A 21,043-nucleotide genomic window follows, 5' to 3' on the forward strand; every position below is an offset into this window, starting at 1 on the left:
TTTGTTTTTGGTTTTTTTTCCAAGTTTTTCATCTTCCTTTTTTCTGTAAGTTTTTGGAGATCTCTCTGATTCTTTTACCCCATCTACTGAATTTTTTTCTTATTCTGAAAGTGCTATGTTTAATTTCTAAGAGCATTTTAAAGTTGTGTTGCTTCTTAGTAACTTATTCTTGTTTTATGGATACAAAATCTTGAATCTTTCTGAAGATTATATCTTTTTGTCTTTTAATTATTTGTTCCTTAAATAATCTTTTTTCTTAGGAGGCCAGTTTCAATTTGCTTATCAGGTTCTTTTTTTCCAAGCCTCTCATTCTTTCGCTGTCTTTTCCCCTGAATAGCAAGTCTAACTGGGAACTTGGTGTTTGTGGCTGTCAGGCTCCACTTCGTGTTAAGTTAAGAAGATCCTGGTCCTGATCCTGTGCCTGGAGTCTGGGGGATCACAGTCCACTAGGGGCTGAGGCTTCCTCTGCACCCATGCGCACTGCCTGGGAAATTCAGTTTATCTCCCTCCATCCCTTCCTCCGCCCCCCTCCCCCCCCCCCTTCCTGTCCTCCTCCCCCCCTCCTCCCCCCCTCCTCCTCCCCCCTCCTCCTCCCCCCTCCTCCTCCTCCTCCCTCCCTCCCCCTCCCCCCTCCTCCTCCCCCCTCCCCCTCCCTGTCCTCCTCCCCCCTCCTCCTCCTCCCCCCCTCCTCCTCCCCCCCTCCTCCTCCCCCCTCCTCCTCCCCCCCTCCTCCTCCCCCTCCTCCTCCTCCTCCTTTGTCTCCCCTTTCTTAGCACTAAATTAAATTGTAATTGGCTTATGGAAGATTGTCCTTATTCATTTCCGTTAAGAAGAGCTCTTTTGTTGTTTTTGTGAGTCTGCTGACTAAGCCTGAAGGTTCCTGTTCTACTGGACAGTTGGCTTCTGGGTTCTGCTCTTCTCTCTTTTCTTAATTTGTGGGAATCTCTTTTCTACGACTGGTTCCCCTCTTATTCTCTTTGCAGTGCTGAGTTTTTAATTATTATCGTTTTAGTAGAGTCTTGGATGGGAACTTGTGCTCACTTAATGCCTTAAGAGTTCTCTCGCCCCAGGAAGGAGTCAGGCCAGCCTTAGTGGCCAGCTGCAATGCCTGGAGAATGGCCATGATCTGACATGGATCCTGTTTTTCAGAACTCACTTGGTTTCGACACACCCAAATGCCACCTAAGACTGGTCATGGTGGCTGACTTGGGATGGTCAGGGTATTGTCTAAATTCCCGTAGGTTCCTGGGGCTTCATGGGACTTTATTGCCTACCCTGGTAACTCGGGAAGCGTGTGGCAGGAGGTCCTTGCTTGATGTCTGTGGTATTGTGCGCTAGAAATTCTAACTGCCATAGGCTGGTCTGAAGACCAATAGCATTGGCATCACCTGGGAGCTAATTGTTAGAAACGAAGAATCAGTCCTCATTCCAGACACACTGAATCAGAGTCTGAATTTGCACAAGGTCTCCAGGTGCGCATTGAAGCATGAAAAGTGCTGACAGGCCTTGATCAGGTATGGTTCCGTGTGTTGATGGGACTGTCTCATGAGCCAGTTCTGCAGTTGGGAGTTTTTTCCTCTGATGTGTAGCGAGATGTGTTGCCAGATCCATGCTTGCCTATGGATTTTTAAAAAGATCTTTTCTTGAGATAGAATTTCATAAGGGCTGTTGGTAATCTGTGGGAGATACCAAAACTTTTGATGCACCTTCCTGTGGGTATGTTGGCATTGAGGCATGGGAGAATTCGGAAGACATGTTGCTGAGTGGCTCCAGTCCCATGGGCTATCAGAATGGTAAACTTTTTTTGAGTGTGTCTCTGGTGAGAGTAATCTAAATACCATCTTCTGTGAGACGGGTATTCTCTTACGTTGCTAGCAGCCACCCATCACCCTTGCATGCTTTCTGGGGCTTGTAGGGAGAGTTGTTTTATGTCAGAGTTTCTTCGACACCTTTGCGTTTCTGGCCAAAGGCCGTCTTAAGTCTGTTTGCCAGCTGCTAGTAGTTGTGTCCCCACCACACACCTTTACATTGTGGAACTTGGTCGTCAGTGCCCCTCCCTGGACTTGGCTGGTAGATGGCCACTGGGGACCTGGGTGTAGAGGATCTTCATGTATCTCTTCCCTGAACGTTAAAGGCCGGTTTCCTTTGCACAGGAACTCCACTTGGGAAGAATCTCCAGTTATCGGCCGTGGCCCCAGTTACACCACTGCGGTGGGACCATCGGTTAGGTGTTTCCCTGTGTGGTTTTCTTGGCTTCATGGAGCTCCGCCAGTTCTGTTTTGGGGTTTTTTGACATCTGTCTTCTAGTTGATATTATTTTTAGAATTCAGAGTGTATTCATTTTTCTATTCTCTTCTAAACTTAATTTATAGCTATTAGTTTTGATTTCTTTATCTTCTGGGTTATTATAGAATGGATTTTTTTTGTTGTTGTTACTCTTTTAAAAGCATGGTATACATAGTAACGTCAAAGTCCTTTTCATGTTCTTTTATCATTTCTACTTTCCTGAGAGAATATTCTCATTCCCTGCTGTTTTAGATGCTTTGAAATTTTAATTTGCAAAATCACCTTGAATGCACATTTGTCATTTTTGTTGTTTAGATTTTTTTCCCTCTTTCCCTTTCTCTCCCTCCTCATACTCTGGCAGATACTACCCCCCTTCCCAGCCCCAGTTCAGAACGAGGTGTTATAATTAGTAGTTACTGCCTTTCATCCTGCCACGATTTTAGGGACCCTTTTCCTAGCTGATTGGGCTTAGCCTTGTTTTTGTTTTGGAGTTGTGTGTGCTCTTTCTGTGACCCTTGCAAACAGCCACACACAGTCTTTATAAGCATTTTCGGGGGCTGGGTTGGAGGGAGGATGTCACAGCCACCCATTTAAGTTGGAAAGACTGGTTTCAATTCCATGTTTTTATGGGTGTGTTCTCTCTCCTTATTTCCATACAGAATTTAATTTCCAGCTAACATAGCTGGTGTCTGATCCTAGAGCACATGGGGCTCTTGACCTCAGCCATTACGCCCTGTTATGTTTTTCACACGTAACGTTTTTATGTTTGTCATTTTTAAAAATGGTTAGGTCTTTTGAAATTATTGTAAAAACTAATTTTATCTCTCTGTGTCATCTATTTATAGTTGGGATGAGGGAGCAGGAAATTTCTACATGACTTATCCCATTATCCTGACCAAAGAAAGTACTTAAAGTATTACTTTAGGAACATAACTCCATGGTGTTCTAGAAGTTTACTGAAATGGGAGAAGGACAAGTGTTAGGAAACCAGTTACTTTTATTTCAACAGAATTGGGGTGGAAGAGAAGAGATGGGTTTGACAGATTGGGTAGGTAGCAGGGCTCTTTATCTAATGTTTTATTTTGTTGCACTGATTTGGTCTCGTATAGACATTATTTTCCCATGAACTAGCTTGATTTTCACTTTTTATAGTATTTTATAAAACTTTGCTGTTTGATTTTACTCTTTCCATATAACTTAAATGTAGTTTGTTAGTTCTGAAGATTATCCTAAACCATTTTTAAAAGCTCAGTATTTTGGAAGTAATAGTGATTATTCAGTGGCCGATCAAGATGGTATGAAAGGAAAACACTAGCAGTATTAACAATTTCTTCATCATTTGAGTCTTCATAATTACCTATCTGGGGCAGACTTTTTTTTAATCCACAAGCTTAGTAAGTCTTTTAGAGACTAAATCGGCTGTCCCTGATGCTCAGCAGGTGCTTTAAGAAGGATCTCATGTTACCTGTTTAATTATACAACCATTGCTAAGTGCTGTGAAGTTTTACAGTTAATTAAGTAGTATCATTTTGTAATGGATTATCCAGCTTTACTAATTTACTTTTTAAGATTGGCACAATTTGGCACTGTGACAATAATGCACTTAGCGTTCTAAAATTGGTAATGTGTCTTCCTTAAACATTTATTTCCCAGGGCAGCAATAGCCATAGACATAGGTGGCGGCCTACAGGCTATGTTGTTAAGGAGCCGCATGGTTTCTGGGTAACTGAAAATAGCAACCCCACAGATTCCCTGACTTTTCTAAACCTAAACTGAAAGTTTACTATTATTTAACAGGTTAATAACACATTTGGTTCTGCTGGTTTCAGATAGATTATAGGCCGGTATTTTAAATAACTTGACCAAGATGACAGCTAGTAGTGGAGCTGGAATTTAAATCATGTCAGTCTGGCTCTAAACTGTATTCTTAAGGATGATATTATCTTTAAAGGTGCAAGTGGGAGCATAGTCCTTGCCTCCTGTTCCCTCAGCGTCTCTCTTCTCAGTGGTAATTGTTTCTAGGATCTTTCTTCATTTTCTTCCTTCTCTTTATATTTGTAAACTAGAGAAAGAATGCATAAAGATAATGAATAAATCATTGGTTTGTTTGTAAAAGAGTTCTCTAAATGAAAAATAAGATAAAATACAACACTGTAATCAATGTCAAAGGGCAAGATATTTTTTAAACTTTATTTTTACTGTTGACACTATTATAGGTGGCCCCATTCCCCCCCCCTCCCGCCCCCACCTTGCCTAACTTCACCAAGCCCATCCAGCCCATAGGAGGTAGCTAAGCACTTCATCCAAGTCCCAGACAATAGACTTCAGAGTCAAACACTTTGAGTGTCCCAGCTTTGAGCCTCCCTTCCTCCCCTCCCCCCAGAAAAAAAGAGGGCCCCTTAAAAGTCACTGCTAGATGTACCCAGCGACCCTCTAGGACTAAATATGGCAATGTGGCCTTGCCCGCAGTTGGAGGCAGAAATTGGAGTCTGGACCCTGTACTCCCCAGGCTGGTGCTGTAACAATAGGAGTGCTCTTCCCTGGGAAGGTGGTGTCTGGCTCTCCCGAACAGACTGCATTCCCACCCATTTTCACCACCAGGTGCTGTGGGGCTCCTCTTCCTGATGTTGCTCTTGGTGGGGATCCCTGTCACCACGCTCCTAGGAGAGGGAGTTTTACAGCCACTGGCACATCTGAGTGTGGGGGCTAGCCTTTTCTGAGTCTCTGCCCTTCTTACCAGTCTCTACATGGCTTCTTCTGTAAATTCTTGGTTATTATATTTCAGTTTAGCTAGCCTTCAGTTGGTTATTCAGGTTGATTGCTTTATAATTTAGCTATAAATCCAGTTTGAGCCGGGAGCAGGTTGGTGTAGCTTCCATGAATTCTGCAGCCATCTTGGAATCCAAAGAGCAAGAGATTTTTAACTCAGAAATAAAACCCAGTCAGATTGGCTTTATAGCATACTCTGAATAAATATAGAAACAGCTACTACTTTATAGGAAAAGGTGGCTGAAAGAAAAGGACAAACAGCCAGAGGAAAGTCACAATATGGGGAAAGAAAATTTTAAATTTGCATATTAGTGTTTTATTATATAGGATAAGGAAAAGGAGAATTTAAAGTTGAGCAGAGAGAGCAGTATTTATGTCTGTGGCAGTAAAATATATGCCCATTCATGAAGCTTTTATGAATGCCAATTTTTCCTTAACATAGAATTGCAGAAGGAGTTAGAGGCAGAGAACACCAATTTAACATGCTTCCAATATTTTATTTAAAGTTAATGCTCAAGATATGGTTACCAGACCATAAGATGAAAATGTATGTATGTTTTGATAACTTGTAATGTATAGCATGTAGCCAGACCTATGGAACCACACTTATTGTTACATTGCGTATTAATTCTATAATTACAATTATAGATTTATCTAAGTGGATTTCTTCCAAAGCATGATGCAGACCACTCTTCCACAAGTCTTTCAACCCCAGAAAGGAGTTTCATCTTTATAAACAGTCGACCAATACACCAAAAAGACATATTAAAGGTAATCTGTTTAAGAAAAAAAGCATTGCTTCTATCAGAAATGAAAACTAGCTCTGTCATTTGTCAACTTGTTACAAGGGTTACTGCTAATACTTCATTCTGAAACTAGAGGCCCAGGGCACTAAATTCGTATACGGGAGGCGGGGGATGTCGGGCCTAAACCAGCAGTCAGACATCCCTCTTGCAATCCAGGATGCTGCATGCACCAGTGACCATACTTTTCATACAAGTGAAAGGCATCTTGCTGTTGTATGGACAGCTACATTTTTTTGCCCTGATTATAAAAAGTATACATAACATGATCCTTCTGAGGCAGTAGTACCATTTTCCCCATCTTATGGGTGGAAAAACTGAAGCAGAGAGAAGTTAAGTAATTGGCTTTGTCACGCAGTTATAAGTGACAGAATCAGAGCTGACCACAAAATGTGCAAGCCAATGTCCATGCATGTCATTGTTGCATCATCCTGTTTTTTCAGTGTTAGAGTAGCCTTTGCCAGGTTTTAATTTTTAAATCTAAGAGACAGTTCCCTAGAGACAGAGTCCCTAGGCCTGACTGGTGATCAGGGCCAATCTGTGAGGCGACCAGTGGGTGGGGCAGTCGGGTCCCCCCCCCACCCCCCCCAGCACCCGCCTTGGCTAGTGGCCTGGCACTGCCTGCTGGCTGGCCGGCCCCACCCCACCCCCATCACCATGTTGAGCGTCTGCCCCCTGGTGGTCAGTGCACATCATAGCAACCGGACGTTCCGCTGTTCACTCGATTTGCATATAGGGTTTTATTATATAGGATAAGGAAAAGGAGAAAGATATACAATAATATTTATTAAATACTTTTCTAGGTACCTTACATATGATGTCTGATTGAGTCTTTACAACTATGTGATATATTATTTTCTTTTTATTTTTGATAAAAAAAAATTGAAATGTTAGTCACTTTTTTTGGTTTCATAGCCAGGAAGTAACAGAATTTGGATTTGAACTCTGGACTTTGACACTGTGGAGATACACACACACACACACACATATCTATCTATAAATATATATATATATATATATAATTACTATTTTTTTAGCTGATTTCAGAGAGGGAGGGAGAGGGAGAGAGAGATAGAAACATCAGTGATGAGAGAGAATCACTGACCGGCTGCTTCCTGCACACATCACACTAGGGATGGAGCTTGCCACCTGGGCATGTGCCCTGACTGGGAATTGAACTGTGACCCCCTGGTTCATAGGTTGATGATCTTTAACTATGAAGCCAGTTGCCTTGGATGTTTGCACTGCTTAATGAATGCTTGTACTTCATTCCCATAGGTTCAAGGCCTCTAAATGAGTGTTACTATTTAGATACTGATTTTCCTGATAAGCAGTTCCATCCTCTCAGTTGAATATTATTCTTTTGGTGGTGTTTTATGGATGGCAAAATTTATTTATATGGGTTTTTTTGTCTTTTATTCATTACATATATTTCTAGTTAATCCGACGTTATTACAATCTGAAGTGCCTAAAGGAATCTACTCGTTTGTATCCCATTTTCTTTCTGAAAATTGATGTTCCTACAGCTAACGTGGATGTAAATTTAACCCCGGATAAAAGTCAAGTATTGTTACAGAACAAGGTAAACTTTTTTAGATAAATATTTGAATTTATGTTATTTACAAACTTATACTATCTTAACCATTTTTGTGTGACAAAGGAGATTTGCTTGTTTATACCTATTTTTTAACTATTATTTTAAATCTTGTCTATTTAATTTTTCTATAATTTCTCCTAACATTTGTTAATTTGTATTTGTAGGAATCTGTTTTAATTGCTCTTGAAAATCTGATGACGACTTGTTACGGATCACTACCTAGTACAAATTCTTATGAAAATAGTAAAACAGATGTTTCCTCAGCTGACATGGCTGTTAGTAAAAAAGCAGAAACAGATGTGCTTTTTAATAAGACGGAATCATCTGGAAGTAATTATCCAAATGTTGATACTTCGAGCATTTCTTTTCAAAATGATGTGCATGCTGATGAATCTGGAGAAAACGTTAACGGTTGTTTAAATCATATTCACGTTCATGACCATTATGATGACCTTTTTATTAGTGAAAATTCTAACATGGATAACACTAAAAATACGTTTCTGGAGATCCCAATGGATAATTTATCAAGTGAGGACACCCAGAAGGAATATACTGAAACTTGTTTTGTAGGTTCTGTTACGCACGCCCAATCAGAAAATGGCAGCCAAGGCCGTATCGACGAGAGTGGGGGAAATGAGAAAGAAGCAGTTCCTGAGAAGTCTGTGGAAATTTGTGCAGATAACTGGAGCAGGGGAAATGCACTCAAAAATGCGATGGGAGAAAACATTGAACCTGTGAAGATCCTAGTGCCTCCAGGAAGTTCAGCGCGTGAAGGAAGTGAGAGGAGCCCCCCAAGTCCTGAACAGGGGAATCCCAGTGACGGGTCCTGGAACAAAAAGTCAAACGTGGTGGATCACAAGTCAGGACAGCTGACCGCTTACGATTTAATCAGCCGTCGCGCCATCAAGAAACCCATGTCAGCAAGCGCCCTTTTTGTTCACGATCATCGTGTTCAGTTTCTCACAGAAAATCCTCAGACCAGTTTGGAGGCTGCAACGATACAGATGGAAGAACTGTGGAAGACATTGAGTGAAGAGGAAAAACTGAAGTAAGTTTCCAGAGCTTGCATGTGACCTGAATGTTCAAATATTTCCATCCACTGGGTTACAAAAAAAATTTTTAACTTCTTATTTGTGGAAAATGCCTTTTGACTTAGCTAGAGTACCTTTTTTGGCATCACTTTTTTGTTAGAAAATTTTGCTTTTGCTCTGGCTGACCCGCTCTTAGCCTTTCCCTCCCACCTTCCCTTCCCTCTGTCCTTAAATGAGGGAATATATGTTGAGGGCATTCAGTGTACCAGGCCCTATGTACTATAGCTAGTCACTTCAAATACAGTCATAAGTAAACATTTTCTACTTCTAAATGGCGTAGCCTAGGGAAGAAGACAGTTTTACAATAATAATCATAGAATATGATGAGTTTTTTAAATCTTTATTGTTTAAAGTATTACAGATGTCCCCCTTTTTTCCCCCATTGACCCCCCCCCCCCCCAATTTAAAAAATACAGGGAATTATGAAAACACTTAGCAGTTGGTCTTAATCTCATCTGTGGGACAGGAAACACTTCCCTGAATAGAAATTAATCAGAAAGGTGTAGGGAGTTTTCTAGAGAGAAGGAACAGCATGTAAGAAGGTACAGAAACTAGAAGCAAAGTGATGTTCTTTGGGAACTGAAGGGTGCCCTCTCTGATAGGAGTTGAATTGATGGGAGTGTGATAAAGAAAGATGGAGAAAGGCAGGCCAGATCATGAAGGGGCTCTGTAAGCCATAACAGAGCTTGAGAAAGAACTAGAATCAGGGATTTCTGCTGAGAACTTAGGACAGACTGGAGCAGGAGTACTTCCATCTTTCAGTTCTTCCTTTCTGGTTCTCGTGTCCCTCCCCACCCCCATGATTGCCTCTCCTTCAGTGGATTAGAAACCAGATTTTGGCATGTGACCTGCCACTGGGCTCTCAGTCAATTGATGTTAACTCGAACTTTGACTTGCAGTCAGTAGGAACATATTTCTACTTAAAATAGCTAAGAATAAATTGTAATTGGGGCATTATTGAAAATGGTAAGTAAACTTTGTAACTACATGTAATCTTTAGTCACTAAAACATCACTTTAATTGATTACTGGTCAAATCAGAATTATAATTTTTCCATTCCAGTTAATAATCCCTTAATGACATTAAGTCAAAAGTAGCAGATGTTTTTACTTAACATTCACTTAATATTCCTTTGGACATAACTTTTTATATTTCCCAAGAAACTCATGAAATTGACTTCTTGAGTAAATCAAAAGATTAGTACCATATGTGAAAATTTGCACTTTATAATTAATTACAATTGGTGACCTTCATCTTGAACTCATTTCCACCGTACAGGAAATCTTGAATTTGAATATCCAGGAGCTAAAAATACTTAATTGTAGTAATATTGAAAGTAAATCATGTGTTTTATATAGCTAATCCACAGGTTCGGATTCTAAGTAGAAATGAGAGAAAATAACGTAAAAAATTATGAATATGACATGGTGACTAACCAAAAGAGGCATTTTTTGCCTAGTTTACAGAGAAACAAGGTCTTTTTACATTCTCATCCAGATAGCATTTTTTTATTTAACAAACAAGTACTAAGTGCCAACTAAACAACATACTACGGTCTCTTGTCTCTTAATTTCACTTTAACATTTAATACAGCTCTCCCACTAATAGCATTTTTATTTTCTGACACAGATCTATTCATATTTCTTAAAAATGTTTTATGCATATTACCTACAATGGAATTCAGCCCGTTTCTTACATTTCTTAAAACAAGAGATAACATTTTCTAGACTCAAATTTAAAACTGAATTTATTTATTTATTTTTTAAATATATTTTATTGATTTTTTACAGAGAGGAAGGGAGAGAGAGATAGAGAGTTAGAAACATCGATGGGAGAGAAACATCGATCAGCCGCCTCCTGCACATCTCCTACTGGGGATGTGCCCGCAACCCAGGTACATGCCCTTGACCGGAATCGAACCTGGGACCTTTCAGTCCGCAGGCCGACGCTCTATCCACTGAGCCAAACCGGTTTCGGCTAAAACTGAATTTAAAAAAGAAATTAGCAAGGTTGCTTAAATAATTATTAACCATTAGTCAAATTGTGTTCCCTTTTCATTATGTATCTTGATAGAAAATAATAGTATCAAACATCACCATTTACAATGTACCAGGTATTACTCTACTGTGAAGTAGCTGTAGATTATCCATACCGAGACACAGAAAAATTAAATCACTTGCCGAGATTTACGGAGCTACTAAGTGGCAGAGCCAAACCAGGCAGTCTGTCTTGGTGGTCTGTGCTCTTTGCCACTACACTTTGCTGACCATAATCATAGTCATTTTCAATTCTGGATATGCATTAGGATCACCCATAGAACTCTTTAAAAAACAGTGCTGCCTGCCCTCAGCCTAGGCCTGGAGAAATAGAAACTTCAATTTTTTAGAAAAGGGTTGATCTAACAATTATGCTAGAACCCAGTAAAATTTTAAAATGTTCATTATTTCGTAACTTTTTTCATTGATGACTCTAAAATGAGAAATAAGTAATAACTGAAAAAATAAATGTTTAGCTATGAAACCATTATAATTTTAATCATTGTAATTTTGCTTGTTGTTGTATTGAATTTAATTTTACTAGTATCTATTTAGTAAATGGAATATTAACATTTGTAAATTTTCTTTTTGCAGTGCTCAGGGAATTGCTTATTCCGTGTTGATGTGATAGCAAAAGTATAAGGAACTCTTTGGAGCTGGGATTGACTATTTTGTCTTTTTGTTGTTGTTTTTTTAGTGCCTGTGCCTGCAGTGCTTTCTTACATGGATTTTTAAATTGGGTAAAATATAGAGGCTGTGAAATGCATAGATCTTAACCATATATATAGCTCAATGCATTTCATATGTGTAGACCCATGGTCACCACCCCAAAATGTAGAACATTTTCATCACCCTAGAAAGTCCCTTTATGCCACTTGGACCAGCCAATCTCCATACATAGCCCTGTTTTGATTTCCATCACACTAGCTTGCTTTTTCCAGTTTTTAAACTTTATATATATATAAAATCATATGTACCTTTATACCTGGCATCATCCCCTCAATAAAATATTTCAGTGATTTTCATCATATTTGTTGAGTGTATCTGTATAGTTTATTTTTAATATATTATATTCAATTGTAAAATATATAGTCATGCACTGCTTAAAGATGGGGATATGTAGAAAAGACACAGTAAATATGGCATAAAAGATTAAAATAGTATGCCTATATAGGGCACTTACCAGGAGTGGAGCTCTGAATAAGTCCGTCAGTGAGTGATGAGTGAATGTGAAGGCCTAAGACATTACTGTACACTATTGTAGATTTTACAACGCTGTTCATTTAGACTACACTAATGTGTAAAGCATGAGATTAAATCAGGCACAAAAGAAAATGATGCAAGAGATTTAATAAATACAAGATATATGAGGCTGCTGCCAGCATACTGTTTTACAGCAAACTTTTTTTAAATAAGTAGGCATACACTCTAAAATAACAATAAAAAGTATACTAGAGTAAATACATAAGTATTATTTTTGAACAGTCTGTGTCTATATATTTAAAGTGTAACTCTTATAGACATATATTATTATTTATTTATTTATTTATTTTGCTTTTTAAATTCAGCCTTACATAACCTGCCTTTTAATTGGAATATTCAGTCCATGTAATGTAATGACTGACAGGGTTGAGTTTAGGTCTACCATTTTCTTATTTTGTTCATCTCATCAGTTTTGTTCCTCTATTTCTCCTTTTTTGGGGAAACAGCCTAGTTCAGGTTAAAGGAATATACTTTAATAGTTAACTTTAATTCCTTTATTAATTTTGCACTAGTTTTTGCTTTGGGGAATATTTTATACATCCTTAATTTATCACTTAAGAGTTCGTAGAATATAATTTCACACAAATACAGAGTGGGTCAAAAGTAGGTTTATAGTTGTGAGTATGTGAGAGTTTATTCTTGTATTACCATTACTATTTTCCATATGAACAACTGTAAACCTACTTTTGCCTCACCCTGTATAAAAACTAGGCAAGTATAATTCCATTTACCACTCTTGTCCTTTCTGCAGTTGGTGTCATCTATTTTATATTTACATACAACATAAACCTCACTTTAAAATACTATATTTTTAAATTTAAAGTTATCTTTCAAAAATAATTTTTTAAAGATTTTTTTTCTATTTACCTACACAGTTACCATTTCTGCTGTTCATTATTTCTGAATATCCATTTGGTGTCATTCCTCAATAGTACAATGATGCTGAAAATAGATTCTCAACATTTTTTTTCTGAAAGTGTCTATTTTTATGGTGGTGTTTGTTTGTTTTGTAATGTCTCTGTTTGCTTTTTATCTAACTCCTTTCAGAATATTATTATTACCTTTCCTTTTTAGCAATTATGTAATACCTTTTTTCTCCTTTGACTGCTTTATCTTTATTTTGGTTTTCAGCAGTTAGGATTCTAATATACTTAGCTGTGGATTTCTTTGGATTTATCCTGCTTGGGGTTTACTGACCTTGGATATGTAAAATGTGTGTCTCCAGATTGGTTGTGTCAGCCATAATTTCATTTCTTCAAATGTTTTCCGCCCCTCACTTTTATTGTTTATATGTAACTTACATTTTGGGTTGCTGTTTATGCCATAAGTCACTAAGGTGTTTTTCAATCTTCAATCACTTTTCTCTCTGTTGTTCAGATTGGATAATTTCTATTGAGCTGTATTCTGTTTTACTGACCCTGTCTTTGCCATCTCTGACCTGCTGTTAAACCTCCCAGTAAAATTTTTGTTTTAGATACTGTGTTTCTTAGTTTTAGAATTTCCATTTCCATTTTATCCTTTTGATAATTTTCCTTCTCTGTTGAGTTACCCCCTTCTATTCTCTCATTATGATAATCTTTTCCTTTAAGACCTTAAATACTTATAAAAACCTGTTTTTATTTATTTGGAAAATTTCAACATCTGAGTCATCTTGAGGTTGGTTTCTACTGATCACTTCTTTTCTTGATCATGAATCATGTTTTCCTGTTTTTTATTGGTTGAGTGATAGCTTCTGATTGTATAATGGACATTATGGCTCATATGTTGTAGAAAATCTGGATTCTGTTTTCTTCTGAAAAGTGTTGGTTTTTGTTCGGCCAGGCATTTAAATTATTGACAGACAACCTTGAGCTTATGGAAGCTTTGTTTACACTTCAGTAGGGAGACTAAATTTTGCCTTTAGTCCTAGGGCAGCTTCCACAGTTACAGGACAGTCGTTTTTTATTACCTCTAAAATGTGGTCTTCCTTCAGTTTTAACTGAAAGCCCAAAGTGTTTACTATGCCATCTAATTCTGTGGAATTCAAACTCCAAACACTCTCTCTCTCTCTCTCTCTCTCTCTCTCTCTCTCTCTCTCTCTCTCTCTCTCTCAATTGCAACAAGTAGCCACTGAAATACCTGTTTAGCTCATTTAGCCTTCTAGTGATTGTTATCCTCTGGGTTCCCACACATGGGGTTTTCTTCCTCAGTGTTCAGTTGTTTTGGAATCAAGGAGCTAGCTCTGTGTTCGGTTGACTCAAGCTAATGGCAGTGCAGCTTTCTGATGGGAGTTCTTGCCACTCCTACTGTTAATGCTGGGAACTGCTCTCTGGGTAAAGGCTGTATAAATGTGGCTCTGTTTATTCAAGGGTTGAACCCATTACAGTTTCTGCCTGCTTTTCCTGCTCTTCAGTACCTATGTTAAATGGGTGGTATCTATTTTGTTTATATATGGGAGGGATAGCCCAATATAGTTCCTTCACAATTACCAGGCCTGGAATGCCAGCTTTGTCTGTACATAGAAAATGCTGTGTGTCCAACCAGTCGCTATGACCCGCACTGACCACCAGGGGCAGATGCTCAACGCAGGAGCTGCTATGACGCGCACTGGCCATTTATAGAGAAACGGCACTGTGGACCTGGCACCCACGAAGCAACACTTGGCTTCCCCCAAGTGGGACACAGGCCCCGCCACCACCCTGGAGTGACACCCCACCAAATCGCAGCCAACACTGCCAAGGTTCCATGGTGCAAAATGTGCCCACAGCCTAGCCCAGCCTGGAAACGGTGACTGTGGGTGCCAGGTAATGAGGTCACGTAGCAACTCCGGGCTGCCTCTCCCTAGCAACTAGCTTCCTTGCAGTTTTCTTCAGCCCATGAACACTACTTGCTTTATCACCAGGTGGAAACCTTTTATACTTTAACCAAATGTCTGTGCCTCATCTCATGATCTTCACAGAAGTCCTGGAGTAGGTAGATAGGAGACTCGGTGGAATCCTATTTTTTTTTTTTTTCATTAGCCGGAAAACGGAGATTTAGAAAGCTTAGAAACTTGACCTGACTGAAAAGAAGTAAGAAATGGTGGACCTTGAAAATGACTTCAGGTTTTCTCACTGCACAGAATATAGTCAAACACGGCTACTGTTAAATATTATACCCTTTGTTCTCCCTGCGTGATCTACAACAATAATCTGCTTTGTATTGATATTTACTGCTGTGTTGCTGAGAATTACCTGAAAGAGAAGTTGGGGTGCTTCACTGGGCTGGAAAAAGTTTAGCTACATCGGAAAGCAGGCCTAATTAAGCAAGTTTATTCTCTATGTATAAAAGGCTAAGTTGACTCGCGCATGTGCGATACATATAAAGCTCTTGCTGGCCTCAATCGCATGCATGTGTTTCGATCTGTCATTGTCGATGGTGAATTTGGTTGACGCTTCTATTATAGAGAAAGGGCGAATAGTGACATTAAAATATTCTAATTTCCTTCCAGTGTGCACAAATTCGTGCATCGGGCCACTCTTTTTTTATAAAATTTATTTCAGATGGTTAATGTATTTCTGATTACGAACTCATTGGTTCTCTTTATTCATAGATATGAAGAGAGGGCTACTAAAGACTTGGAACGATACAATAGGCAAATCAAGAGAGCCATTGAACAGGAGTCACAAACCTCACTACAAGATGGCAGAAAAAAGATAAAACCCACAAGCTCATGGAGTTTGGCACAGAAGCACAAGTTGAAAACATCATTATCTAATCAGCCAAAACTTGATGAGCTTTTCCAGTCCCAAGTTGAAAAAAAAAAGAGTCAAACCATTAAAATAGTTCAAATTCACTTTTCTATGGAAAACTTTAAAAAAAATGTAGAGAAACACAAGAAATTTGAACCAGAAGAGAAGGACGAACTTTGCTTAATCCACAATCTCAAGTTTCCTGATGGATGGCTAGTTACATCCAAAACAGAGGTAATGTTGTTAAATCCATATAGAGTGGAAGAAGCCCTGCTCTTTAAAAGACTTCTTGAGAATCATAAACTTCCTGCAGAACCATTGGAAAAACCAATTATATTAACAGAGAGGTATGGTGAAGTAATATATTTCTTACTCTAAAAACATTTATTAATCCATACTAGATTAGAAATTGGAGGTAAAACGTTGAAAGTGTTTCCTAATAGGGAAAAGTGTTTATTTAAAAAAAATCTTATAAAAACTTCATTTCTGATCTTCAGTGGAAGTAATTGTTTTTAAGTAAATAATTTTAAAATATTCTACATAGTTCTGCAATTAATAAATATGAAGCTTAATTCTCCTCCTGTACATTAGTGACTTCCCTAGGATAATTTTGAAGTGAAGTTGCCATAATAGTTCTTTGGTGTGTGCTCTTAAACATTTAAAGAATATACCAAAATAGATCTGTACAATGAATACCTTTATCAACAATTTTCAAGATTTTGCCACATTTACTCTGCCCATGTATGCGTGTGTGTATGTATATATATGCATATTTTCTTTCCTTTGCTAAAGTATTTTAGAACAATTCCCACCCATATGTCTTTCAGTATATCTCTCTCAAAAATGGCTATTTTCTTAGCTAACCACAGTGCCTTTGTCATAACTTACACAATAATAATTCCTTGGAATTGTTCCTTGTTGTCTCAAAATGTCTTTCCTGTAGTTTTAAAATTTTTAATTTGTATCTAGTCAACGTCCAACTGTTACATTTTGGTGTGCTCACAACTCTATCTGAACACCACTCCATTAACTTTGTCTCTTTGTTCCCATGCAATGGTGGTCAGCTTGTTTTTCCCTCTCCCGTGTTTCAGTGGGAGTTAGCTCAGGAGGACGGAATGGATTTAGATTCCACTTTCTGGTGAGATGGCCTCTTAGATGGTGCCATGTGCTTTGTATTCAATCCCATCAAAGGCACTTATCCCTGGGTCAGCAGGTGACAGCCTGATCTCCCACCTTAAGTTCCCTGTCAACCTTTCCATCTAATGTTTCATCCATTGGTTATTCTCTTGGAACTAATTTTATTACAGATTCTATTTTATTTTTTTAATATATTTTTATTGATTTCAAGGGAGGAAGGGAGAGAGAGAGAGAGAGAGAGAGAGAGAGAGAAAGAGAGAGAGAGACATCAATGATAAGAGAATCATTGATCAGCTGCCTCATGCACGCCCCCCACTGGGGATCGATCCTGCAACCCAGGCATGTGCCCTTGACCAAAATCGTATTGGGACCCTTCAGTCCTCAGACCAATGCTCCATCCACTGAGCCAAACCAGGGAGTTTCTTTTTTACATACTATATGAGCACATTATTTTCTGCAAAAATGAATAACTAGTCACATTAATATTTCCCTTTTTTATACTTAATATTTCTCTTTTAGTGTGACACAGGTAGAAGAGAATCACAGGTACATCAAAGGAGATAAAAACCTGAAATGGAAAGATAATTAGAATTTGTTCTCTAGGACACATCCGCAGATAATTCTTTCAGACCTCTAAGAATAAATAAAAAATTACTTAGAAAATATATTAAAACCTCTGTGTTAAAGGCCCTGTACCAGAAGGAAAAAGAAATGGGGCTGAACATTTGTAAACTGTCTTTTATAATTAAGGCTACAATTACCACATTAACTGAAATCGAGCATCTCTCATAGTATAGATTGGCTTAGGACTGTCAAAAGAAGAATCAGAAAAAAGAGTTAATGCAGCCTTAAGCTGAATTAAAACAGTTCAAATATCTGATACTTTTCTCTTTATTTCCTTAAAAAGAGCTAGGGTGTATCTGGAGTTTTCTGAAATGTGACGTCCCCATTACAGTTAATAATGTAAGTTTTTCAGAACTGAGCTATGGACAGGGTCATTTGGGGTTGGGCTCAGTTTTCTCACTAGAATTCTCCTGAGGGGTGTGTAGCTTCTCTCTGAAGGGAGCAATTTAGAGAGCTGTAAAACAAAGTAGGAGCGCAACAATGGCTAATGTTTATTGAGCACTTATGAAAGAGCTTTACTACGCCCTTTGCTTTCATGATCTTCATACCTGATGAGAGATAGGTACTATCATTATCCTTATTTTATAGGTGGGGAAACTGAGACATAGAACTGTTAAGTAACTTACCCAGGCTCACATGGCTAATAAATAAATAGTTGGATCCAAGCGTCCAATCTAGACAGTAACTGTAGAGCCTGCACCATTTGTTGCTGTGCTATATCATCACCACCACTGGCTCTCAGATTGGTTTTCTGAATCTTGGTTACACCAGAGAGAGCACGTCTGATATGCAGCCAAAGTTTTCCACTCTGTGACATCTGTCATAGCCAGTGGGGTCCTTTGCCTTTCAGAGATGATAAGCAAAAAATCATCTATTCATTTACTTTTTCAAGGGTCCAGAGTTGTAATGAATAAATAGCAGATTAAAATCTTATACAGAAACATAGAACAGAGCCCTGCACACCTAAGACAGTATCTATCACTTGCTAGGCACTCAAGTATTCATTGACTGAATGGGAAAATGGTAACCTCTCACACGTCAACCCCAGCAGACACTTTATTGTAATAACATGTTTGAGCTCTGTGATTGAGCCTATAACCAACAGGAAAGGCTAATTTGTGCCCTAGAGAATCTTTGGCTATCTCAGAATTTTGCCTAAAGCCGATACCACTCATACGCCACCGCTGGCAAACATGCCATGCCTGAAGGAAGCTCTCCCAGGCTCCGAATTACTGAACTTATGAGTTCCTGGGAGAAAGATATATATGCTTATCTTTTTATTATTGACTAACAATTGGAAATTATGTAGGCTGTACCACTTGAGTAACTTGGCAATATATTATGTGTCTGTTTAAAGGTATAAATGGCATTTATAGGTATAGTTTTCATTTGTATTATATTGAGGGAGCACACTTTTTTATTTTACATTTTATTTATAACATCGTAGAAGATAGGAACTGTCTTTTATATGTCTTCTTCCTCCTTCTGTACGTTATATGTGGTAGGTATTCTATAAAATATTAACAGAAATGTAAAAAAGTAAACTTCCTTACAGAGTTACTGATGCCTTTGTATTTTGGTTACTAATAACACTTTTTAAAAGGCCTTTAGATTAACTATTTTCCATAAAATTTTAAATTTTATTTTACATATTTAATAAATTAAAGGACCATTATTTCTTTTTCAGTCTTTTTAATGGATCTCATTATTTAGAGATTTTATATAAAATGACAGCAGGTGACCAAAGCTACAGTGGATCAACTTACCTGTCCGATCCTCGTCTTACAGCAAATGGTTTCAAGATAAAATTGATACCAGGTATGATGATGTGGTTTAATATTTCCTCTCTTGGAAAAATAAATCTTGTTCCAGGAGACACATTTGGGTTTCATAATTTAGAGATATCATGGTGTATTTTTGTCTCACTAATAGTACGTCAGTCACGTAAAAACAGCCATATTTCAGACATGTCACATCTGTCTGAAATAAGCAGGTTTGGTATCTCATTCTGTTGGCTTGAATTGCATTTCCATAACTAATCAAGTAGTTCTAATTTTTGCCATTCTTTGTCACAGTATTCAAATGCCTGCTCTAACTAGTTATTAAATGCTCATTCAGATGGTAAAGCAGAGGTAAATATGTAGCTCCTGGCGTAACCTAACAAAAACGGGCCTCGTGCTTTTTCTTAAATCATTCTGGTGCTTTCTTTGCCGTTACATGTGTAACACCAGCCCTCTTGCTGTTTGGAGAGTGGCTGATTGGATCCCCTGGCTTTACTAAGACTGTGTGATAGCACTGCTTGTTGGTATGGAAATGCGCTGGTGGGGAGGAAAAGGCTCCTTCAGGCTGGGAGACTTCAGTTTCTCCCGGCCGGCCCTTTCTCTGTTCTCTCATTGGTTCCGGACCTCACTGCCTTCTGCCCTGGCTCCTAAATTGGCAGCAGGGGTCACAGAGGCACCACCAAGAGTGATAACACTGTCCCTTCTTCCACCCACCCCAAACTTGTGGCCAAAGTGTAGAAAAACAAGTTCAACCAAAACAGTGTTGACGATTTTTAAAGGAATGTTTTACTGAGATCAAAAGAAAATAAGTGAAAACAATGTACAAAACCATGAAATTGGGTATAAGCTGAAAATACTTTGGTGCTCTGAACTTTCATTCTACTTGGCTTTTTCAGTTTCAAGGATGCCTACCCTAAACTTCTTACCTACTCACTGCCGCGGTCTTGGATAGTTAGATTTGGAGTAGAGTGTCTAAATTCCAACTCTGCCATTTGAACACTGTTTATGGGAGAGTGAGTTAGCCTAGATATTTCTTCATCAGTAACAACTAGTAATTATGGAATAGTCTTAATATTAAATGTATTAATTTATTCTTCTAATAGCCCTATGAAGTAGGCTCTATTGCTGTCCCCATTTTATAGGTGGTAACATCAAAGCACAGAGAAGTTAAGTTTGCTTAGCGGTTCGCAGAGGTAGAACCAGGATTTGAATCCATGTAATCTATCTTTTAGAGACTGGCTCTTAATGAATTTGTTATATTGCTTCCCTATTAAAATTGAGATATTTACATCATGAAGTAGTGAGCAACTAAACAAAGTACTTGCATGATCAGTTAGCATAGTGTGTAGCAATGGATTGATAGGTGTTCAAATACTCTCTTTTCTTCCCATCCTTTGGAGTCATTTCTTTTAGTCCTTCTAGAAATCTTCAGGACGCTGGCACATTTTTAATTTATTTGCAGTGTGAAACAAGGTGTGTGTGTGTGTGTGTGTGGCAAGATATTTTTTCTTGACTTAATCTAATTTCCTAATTAACTCTTTGGTGTTGGTGGCGGGTGCCATTTTTTTCTCAAAAGATGTCATCAGAGCCATTTTTTTTTTTTAATTAGGGTAACTGTTCTATCTATTCCAAGAGCATGTTTATTTTTGAGCTATCCAGTGAGTTTCTGACAGATGCTGTCAGCTCTTAGCTTGTAGATAGTGTTTTTTAAGTCTGACTGAATGCCAGTACTTTTTGCATGGCATCAAAGGTGTAAAAATTACTAAGACAGTCATCTGCAAACTGACTTGATTTGTTTGGAATTAACAGATTATCATGAGCATATCTTGTCAATAACAGATCAAATTAAAAACCTTCATGTTTTCTTTCTTAATTTTTTGGTTATTTTTCTTTATTAATTTTTATGCCATGTTTCTTAAAGCCCATTTCTTTTTCTTTTAGTGAGA

At 38.2% G+C, this 21,043-nt stretch overlaps 1 protein-coding gene across 16 annotated transcripts in view; it reads left to right on the top strand.

Annotated features, from left to right (window-relative positions):
• The window catches only part of PMS1 (PMS1 homolog 1, mismatch repair system component), an 83,973-nt gene that overhangs the window by 39,001 nt on the left and 23,929 nt on the right, over positions 1–21,043 (top strand). For 8 of the 16 annotated variants that reach the window (XM_059702541.1, XM_059702542.1, XM_059702539.1 and 5 more), the window contains 5 exons: positions 5,704–5,826; positions 7,297–7,440; positions 7,620–8,503; positions 15,417–15,902; positions 19,004–19,134. In XM_059702541.1, the coding sequence (XP_059558524.1) occupies positions 5,704–5,826; positions 7,297–7,440; positions 7,620–8,503; positions 15,417–15,902; positions 19,004–19,134 (1,768 nt within the window). Of the gene's footprint in view, positions 1–5,703; positions 5,827–7,296; positions 7,441–7,619; positions 8,504–15,416; positions 15,903–17,599; positions 17,656–19,003; positions 19,135–21,043 lie in introns of those variants that run through there. The other 8 variants (XM_059702547.1, XM_059702548.1, XM_059702550.1 and 5 more) reach the window with 4 other exon arrangements.

Source organism: Myotis daubentonii, chromosome 7, assembly GCF_963259705.1.
Source record: "Myotis daubentonii chromosome 7, mMyoDau2.1, whole genome shotgun sequence".
Classification (NCBI taxonomy): Eukaryota; Metazoa; Chordata; class Mammalia; order Chiroptera; family Vespertilionidae; genus Myotis; species Myotis daubentonii.